General features: G+C 45.4%; 1 protein-coding gene across 2 annotated transcripts; it reads left to right on the forward strand.

The window, feature by feature from the left end:
* Positions 1 to 364: 364 nt before the first annotated feature.
* LOC134296553 (uncharacterized) lies at positions 365 to 7,797 on the forward strand. Of its 2 annotated transcripts, XM_062971816.1 has the most exons (4): positions 365 to 1,196; positions 2,580 to 2,965; positions 6,083 to 6,229; positions 6,358 to 7,797. In XM_062971816.1, exons 1-4 carry the CDS (start codon positions 1,111 to 1,113, stop codon positions 6,366 to 6,368), a joined length of 630 nt encoding a protein of 209 aa, XP_062827886.1. In that variant the 5' UTR covers positions 365 to 1,110; the 3' UTR covers positions 6,369 to 7,797. The 2 variants fall into 2 exon arrangements, with proteins under 2 accessions (XP_062827886.1, XP_062827885.1); XM_062971815.1 differs by having other exon boundaries at positions 1,016 to 1,196; positions 6,083 to 7,797.
* The last annotated feature ends 297 nt before the right edge of the window (positions 7,798 to 8,094 follow it).

An 8,094-nucleotide genomic window follows, 5' to 3' on the forward strand; every position in this document is an offset into this window, starting at 1 on the left:
TGGCCCAATAATCATTAAGTGCAAAATCAAATCCACACACACACACATGTATATATTATTTTTATTACTCGGTCTATCCTATGAGGGTTTTTTTTCAAAGTGTCTTTTATAGTTTTATGAATGTATCTTACAGGTTTTATTATATGCACATGGCTCATCATCGAGGTCTTGGGATTGTGGGTTGCATATGAATATGTAGATAAGTAAATAAAATAAAGATCTATGTGTCTGTGTGTGAGTCCTTTTTTTAGAACAGAGATATAAATATGGATTGTATCCGTAATGAAGAAAAGATGTCTTCATGCATAAGACACAACAAAGGAAAAGGAAACCAGTTGTGAGATTCTTTCCTCTTTGAGACAACACTAGGGAAAACATCATATGCACAAAAGTACCCATTTTTTTCTGACTTAAAATGTACTTTATGAGTTGAAAGGAGTAACTGGTACAAAATATACAGAGCCATGTGCTTTATTCATTTATTTATTGTCACATAAAATACATGCAGAGAACTTACATATGTTTTACTGTACATGTATCATTGTTTTTTCACAAATAAATTTTTACTTAGTCTGCACAAAAAAAAAACATATGTCACTTCCCAACATGTAAAACAACAGTAAGAACAGATCATGGAACAACAGACTGGTTCAAGATTGGGAAAGCAGTACAGCAGGGCTGTATACTCCCACCCAGTCTATTCAACTTGTATGCAGAACACATCATGCAACATGCGGGGCTTGATGAACCCAAGGCTGGAGTTAAAATTGCTGGAAGAAACATTAGCAACCTTAGATATGCAGATGATACCACTCTGATGGCTGAAAGCGAGGAGGAGCTGCGGAGCCTTCTAACCAAGGTGAAAGAAGAAAGTGCAAAAACTGGGTTGCAGTTAAACATTAAAAAAATCAATATTATGGCAACCAGACTGATTGATAACTGGCAAACAGTGGAGGCAGTGACAGACGAAACTTCCCCCCACTGCGCAGCTGGTGGAGGGAAGTGGATTTGCCCCCTCCCAACGAAGGAGAGACTTCTGGAAGGGGGCGGGGCTTCTAGGAAGCTGCCTGCCTCTTAGATCACTCACTTTTGGAGCTTCGACATGAGAGGATGCAAAAGTGGGAGCTCCTGTCTTTCCGACTGGGAGAACGCCGAGGGAAAACTCCTTTCTTCAGTTTTGTATTTCAGCTTCTGAGGTCTGTATGGGGGCTTGGGAGATGCTGGGGCAGAGGAGCTGAGGTTTTGCCTGGCTACCTCTGAGAGTCTTCCTCGACGGCACTGTATTTGGAGTTTTCCCTCTTCTTTCCTGAGGGCTTGGTGCGGAGGAGGGTGCGAGCGGAGCCCGTGCGCCTCTTCTCCGTTCCTCCCTTCCTCCCTTATATCGCCCTGAGCCTCCTAGTTGTGTGAAGTTGTTAGGATGGGCTTTAGTTTTGGAATTATGAGGATAGCGTGGTTTTGTCCATGCTTAAGCTGGCTTTACTTCAAGGGGAGATGGTGTTGCTGAGTGGATGGATGTTAGGTGTTTGTATGGGTCGCGTTTGGGTCCGACGTTCTTAATGGAAGCTATGAGGTTTAAGGTCGCCATTTTTGTGTTGGAATTTATGTATAGGTGTTGCTGGGCAGATTTGAGAGCGTTTGTGGCGCGAATTTGTCCCTGTTGCTGGGCAGATTGCTATGGCGGTTTGGCGGTGCTTTTGAATTTCGCGCCCTTTCTGCCTTCCAATTTGCCTCGGGTTTTTTTTCTTTGGGCGGCCATGTTGGGCGGCCATATTGATTAAGGGCAAGTCGGCCATTTCAATTGAGGGCATGGGCGAGTCGAATGGTTGTGGCGGCCATCTTTATTAAGGGAATAAGGTCTGGAACGGACGGACGGCCATCTTGGTAACTGGCAGGGTAAACAGAATGAAGGTGGCCATTTTGTTGGTCTGTCGGCCATCTTTCTTAAGGGAATGGCAGCCATTTTAGGCGCGTCATGGCAGCCATTTTGTGGAACATTTTTTAATGGATGTTAATGGCAGTGGCCATTTTTAATTTGGGCATACTCACATCGCATTGGTTTAATGACTATAGCAATTGATGATATTGACTGAGTAGTTTTAAAATACAAATGGATTAGCGGTAATTGATTAGATGGTTCAATTTAATTCATTGATGCATGCAGCTTAATTAATTAATATGTATTTATGGAGGCTGATTATTTAATGAATTGATATTAGGGTTAATTATTTAATATATTTAATTAATTTTCAGGGGGTAATTTAATATGCTATTGAGGACAATGAATTAAGTAGATCCTTTGCATAAATTGGTGGTATTATCTTAATGAATTAATTATTAATATCATGTATATATAGTATGTGCATATCAGTTTATGTTATTGTATACTTTAATTAAATGGATGCTTAGTTGGTTTTTGTTTCAAGAAATGTTAGGCGCTTCTGGTTCCTTGGTTTGGATAGGGTAGGGAGTTGGCTCATGCTAGTCTCCTGCCACCCCCCCCCCCCCACTTAAGTTTCTACAGAACTTTCTTCCTCAATATTGACTTTTTCGTTGGTCTTACTGATCTTCTTATTTTGCAGTATGCCACCGAAGAAGAATGTCGGGGGGCCTAAGGGCAAGGGTCCTGCGAAGAAGGTTCCAGCAAAACGCCCGCCTCCACCAAGTGGTCCTTCAACCGATGATGAAGACTCAGCACAGTTGTTGAGAGTGTTGGTCGCCCGCATTGAGGCTCTGGAAAGAGAGAAAGCAGCGGCTGCTGCTGCGGAGGCGCAGAAGGCTGGTGGGGGCAGTAACACCGGGCTAATTAAGTCCTTATTTTCCCGTATTTCTGCCTTAGAAGGGGAAAGGAGTGCCGCGGTGCCTGTCACTGATGCGAGCCTGGTTACATCTACGCCGGTGGCCGCTGAAGCTGTTCCATCTACTTCGGTGGCAGCAGCTGAGTTGAGAAGTGCCGTATCCGCTTTAGGTAAAGGGGACACACACACCTTCCCCTGGGGAGTGGCAGACTCTCAAGATCTTATCACAACCCAAGCACCTGACGAGCCTGTTCCATCAACCAGCGGCACGCAATTAGCTATTGTGGCTCCGGTGGTTGAGGCACCAAGTGTGGTGGTAGCCTCTTTGGATTCGACACCTACTATTGAGAATTCTTTGTGTTTTGGGGGCACGGCTGATTGGCCTTTGCCGGCCCCCGACAGCCTTAGTGCTACAGCTTTAGGCTCGCATTTGGCTTAAAAGACAATCGATAAAATTTTAAAGAATGAATACATCGACATTTTTACCCTGTATTTCAGGGAACTTGATAAGAAAGAGAAAGATGATTTAGATGATGAAAGAAAGGAAATTATGAAAAAACGCAAAGTGGACCAGAATTGGGGCAATTGGTTCTCTTGCTTTTTAATTTACGGAGGGGTTCTAGTGAAGGCTTACCCTTCCAGAGCCCATTCTCTTTTTCAGTACATGAACATTATCAATTCGGCCTATGTAAATTTTACAGGTAGCGCTTGGCTCTTGTATGACAAGCGCTTTAGGCTTCGTGCGGCTCACTCTCCAACTTTGCGCTGGGATTTGATTGACCATCAGCTGTGGTTGGAGGTTTTAACTCCGGCACGTCCTATTACGGGCGAGAAGGCCGACAGTGGGCGCAGCTAGTTATCTGCGTGCTGGGTTTTTTGAGGGTTTTAGGATTCCTGCAATGGGACATAGAGCCCCTTTCAGGGCACCGAATCTGAAATCTGTTATTGGCATGGAGGACGTTGTCCTTGCTAAAATCAATAAGGAAGTCACCGAGGGGAGGGTTCTTGGCCCATTTAGGTCACCTCCCACTCCTAGGTTGAGGGTTTCGCCTCTAGGGATTGTTCCAAAGAAGGCACCGGGGGAGTTTTGACTCATTCATCATCTTTCCTATCCCAGGGGAAGGTCAGTGAATGATGCGATTCCTGATGATTTTCGTACGGTCCTCTATACTTCTTTTGATTCGGCGGTTAGGAAAGTTAGATCTAGGGGGCCGGCAGCAGAATTGGCAAAGTGTGACATCAAGTCTGCTTTCCGGCTACTGCCTGTACATCCACTGGACTTTGAGCTGTTGGGTTTTCAGTTCAACGGGTTGTACTATAGGGCTCTTCCCATGGGCTGTTCAGTTTCCTGTGCTGCTTTTGAGTCCTTTAGCACCTTTTTGGAATGGGCCCTTAAATCAAAATTGGGTTTATCGGGGTTGTGCACTACCTAGATGATTTTTTATTTATAGGGAAGTCTGGTTCTGGAGAATGCGAATTCCTTCTGCATTCTTTTCAGGAACTGGCCGATCAGTTAGGGGTTCCCTTAGCCCCTGAAAAAACAGAGGGCCCGGCTACTAAATTGACCTTTTTGGGGATTGAGCTGGACACAGTGCAGCAAGCCTCCAGTTTACCTAGGAAGAAAGTTTTTAATCTAGTAGATAGGATTCAAGCTTTTGTTACCCGTAACAAGGCCACGTTGCGGGAGTTTCAGGTGCTTATTGGGCATTTAAATTTTGCATGCAGAGTTATAGCTCCTGGGCGTGCTTTTTTGCGCAGACTCTGCGATGCTATTTCTGGGGTTAGACTTCTGCACTATCATGTGCGGATTACACGTGGGATCAAAGCTGATTTGGACATTTGGTTACAATTTTTAAATCAATATAATGGGATTTCTTTTTGGAGACAGGATCTTTTGTTGAAGGATGCTCTTCAGATAGCTTCTGATGCTTCTGGAGCCATCGGCTTTGGTGTATTTTTTAATGGGCATTGGTGTGCCGAGCTTTGGCCCAGGGAGTGGCACACCAAGGGTATAACGTCCGATTTAACATTTTTGGAGTTTTTTCCAATTTTAGTGGCTGTCACGCTGTGGGCTGATCAAATGACAAATTCCACCGTTCATTTTTGGTGTGATAACCAGGCCACAGTGCAGGTTATCAATTCTTTAACATCTAAGTCAGTCAGACTGATGGAGGCTTTGAGGTTTTTTACACTCCACTGTCTAAAGTATAATATACTGTTTAAAGCTTTTCATATTGCAGGGACAGATAATTCTCTCGCTGATGCTCTGTCCCGTATGCAGATGGATCGCTTCAGGCAGCTTGCCCCCAGCGCAGATTTACACCCCCAGAACATGCCGGTCCATTTTTGGAAAATTGGGAACAGTCCATAGTCCGGGGAATGAAGTTGGCTTTGGCCACGACTTCCAGAAAATCTTACGTCAGAGCGGTGCAGGAGTTTCATGAGTTTAATGCCAGTTGTATGCCATAAGTTCTGTTTCACCGATTCCATATGAACACGTCGCACAGTTTGGTGTTTTTCTGGAAAGGAAGGGGTTGGCCCCTCAAACTATTCGTGCTAAATTGTCTGCCCTGGCTTATTGGCTTAAGGCTCAGGGCTTTCCAGATGTTACAGCCGATTTTAGGCTTCGCAAATGGCTGGAAGGTTTGTCGCGGGAGCAGGTTAGGCCATGTGACTGCCGTCAGCCATTGACACCTGAAATTCTCAAAGGCTTAAAGCAAATTTGGCCCCAAATTTGTGAATCTCATTACGAAGCTTTGCTATTGCAGGCAGCAGCTCTCACCGCTTTCTTTGGGGCTCTTCGTATTAGTGAGCTGGTCGCCTCTTCAAAGGCTGATCAATCTAGAAGGGTCTTGCAATTTTTGGACCTGCGGCTCCAGCAGGATAAATTGGAATTGTTTATCAGGACTTCTAAAACGGATCAAAAAGGGAAGGGTTCCATTATCAAATTGGGACGCTGTAGTGATTTGGAATTATGCCCAGTTGCAGCTTTGTCATCTTTTGTGTCCTGCAGAGGAACGTCAGCTGGTTTCCTTTTTTGTCATCGGGATGGAGCACCGTTGACAAAATACCAGTTCTGGGCCTTGACTTCTAAGGCTTTAGGAATGTTGGGTATCAAAGACCAGAAATTTGGTACTCATTCCTTTAGAATTGGGGCTGCTTCCACTGCTGCGGTAATGGGCTACTCGATAGACAAAATTAAGATGTTGGGAAGATGAAAATCTGGTGCTTACCGTGCGTACGTGCGTCATATATCGGATTAGTTATATGGCTTTTTGTTTTTTCAGAACCCACCCTGTTGGCGAGTAGACGACGCGTCCTGATTTGCGGGCACAGTTATGTGCACTGGGCAGAGCGACAGGCGCGCAGAGGTCCCTACGGCCAGCATCTCGGCCTCGCTTCCTTGGCTTTTGTTGAATGGAGGGGAAGAAGAGGTCTGCGGTGGGAGGGTTTGCTCCCTTTGTTGTTTGGGTCAGGGGTCCGTTTTCCACCTGACCTTATTGTTATGCATTTGGGAGGCAACGATTTGGGGCTGCTTAAAGGCAGGGCCCTTTTTCTCCAGGTTTTAAATGACATGCACAAGATCCAAGAAGTGTGGCCTCATACCGGATTGGCATGGTCAGCAATTATTCCTCGGCCACGTTGGCCCTATGGAGACGGTAAAAAATTGGACAAAGCAAGGAAACGGGTCAATAGGGCCCTGCGGAAAGTTTTGGATAATGGCATGGGTTACCTCATGACACCATTAGATTCAATGATTCGACGATGTATCGGACTGATGGGATCCATCTGTCCGAACTGGGCAACCAAATTTTCTTAGCGGATCTGCAGAAAGGAATTAGGGAAATTCTTTCGAATTTGGTGGGGGTCAGGAGCTAAATAGACATTTGCTCCTGAACTGTGGTGGAATGCTTAGGGGAATCTCTTATTTTGGTGTGCACCACAAGGCACCTCTGTTTTGGTGTTGGCCAGAGGCGTGAATCCTCGCTTAGGGTTTGTACAGCCCCGGTGAGGGTGAACGATTATGGCCTTGGAATGGGAGACTTTGACCTCATTTGTTTCGGAGGCAAAACTCTCCAACACATTCCCCTTTAGGTCATCCAGGTTTAGATAGACTGGGGACCTGGTGTTTCGCCCTAAATTCAGTCTTAATGGATGGTCGGGTATGACCACTAACATCGGCTTATGCCTTACCAAATTCTTAGATGGCTAAGGATTTTTGGCCCTAGTTCCAAATTAAAGTTAAATAGGTAACTATCAATAAAGTTGCCCAGTTTTAAACCCAAGCTTACTTGTCTTGTATCGTTATTTCGGAGGGTTGGAGGGCAAGAAACTTCCCCCCTCTGCGCAGCTGGGGGAGGGAAGTGGATTTGCCCCCTCCCAATGAAGGAGAGACTTCTGGAAGGGGGCGGGGCTTCTAGGAAGCTGCCCGCCTCTTAGATCACTCACTTTTGGAGCTTCGACCCACCCGCCCGCCGCTAACAGTATAGCAGTGTTGTGGTCGCTTAGAGGGGCCGGGTAGGAATTTTTTCCCTCCCATGTTCTGGGAGGGTTTTTCGCCTACCCTATACTGTGTGGAGTGGTAAATTGGGAGGTGTGGTCATTTAATTAGGTGGTCAGCGGAATGCTTAGGGTAATCTCTTATTTTGGTGTGCACCACAAGGCACCTCTGTTTTGGTGTTGGCCAGAGGCGTGAATCCTCGCTTAGGGTTTGTACAGCCCCGGCGAGGGTGAACAATTATGGCCTTGGAATGGGAGACTTTGACCTCATTTGTTTCGGAGGCAAAACTCTCCAACACATTCCCCTTTAGGTCATCCAGGTTTAGATAGACTGGGGACCTGGTGTTTCGCCCTAAATTCAGTCTTAATGGATGGTCGGGTATGACCACTAACATCGGCTTATGCCTTACCAAATTCTTAGATGGCTAAGGATTTTTGGCCCTAGTTCCAAATTAAAGTTAAATAGGTAACTATCAATAAAGTTGCCCAGTTTTAAACCCAAGCTTACTTGTCTTGTCTCGTTATTTCGGAGGGTTGGAGGGCAATTTGTATTTCTAGGTGCAAAGATTACTACAGACGCAGACTGCAGCAAGGAAATCAGAAGACATTTAATTCTTGGAATGAGGGCAATGACCAATCTCAATAAGCTAGTGAAGAGTTGAGACTTCACACTGACAATGAAGGTCCACATAATTAAAGCAATGGTATTCCCTGTAGTAACCTATGGATGCGAGAGCTGGACCATAAGGAAGGCTGAACGAAGGAGATAGACGCTTTTGAACTGTGGTGTTGGAGGAAA

This window comes from Anolis carolinensis, chromosome 2 (assembly GCF_035594765.1).
Source record: "Anolis carolinensis isolate JA03-04 chromosome 2, rAnoCar3.1.pri, whole genome shotgun sequence".
NCBI lineage: Eukaryota > Metazoa > Chordata > Lepidosauria > Squamata > Dactyloidae > Anolis > Anolis carolinensis.

What these genes read in the sequence shown, in the direction of transcription:
- LOC134296553 (XM_062971815.1), top strand. Translation starts at nt 1,111, where the DNA reads ATGCAAAAGTGGGAGCTCCTGTCTTTCCGACTGGGAGAACGCCGAGGG. An exon ending in TTTGTATTTCAGCTTCTGAG is followed by an intron (nt 1,197 to 2,579) that starts GTCTGTATGGGG and finishes CTTATTTTGCAG; the next exon opens with TATGCCACCGAAGAAGAATG. An exon ending in AAGTGCCGTATCCGCTTTAG is followed by an intron (nt 2,966 to 6,082) that starts GTAAAGGGGACA and finishes TTGTTTTTTCAG; the next exon opens with AACCCACCCTGTTGGCGAGT.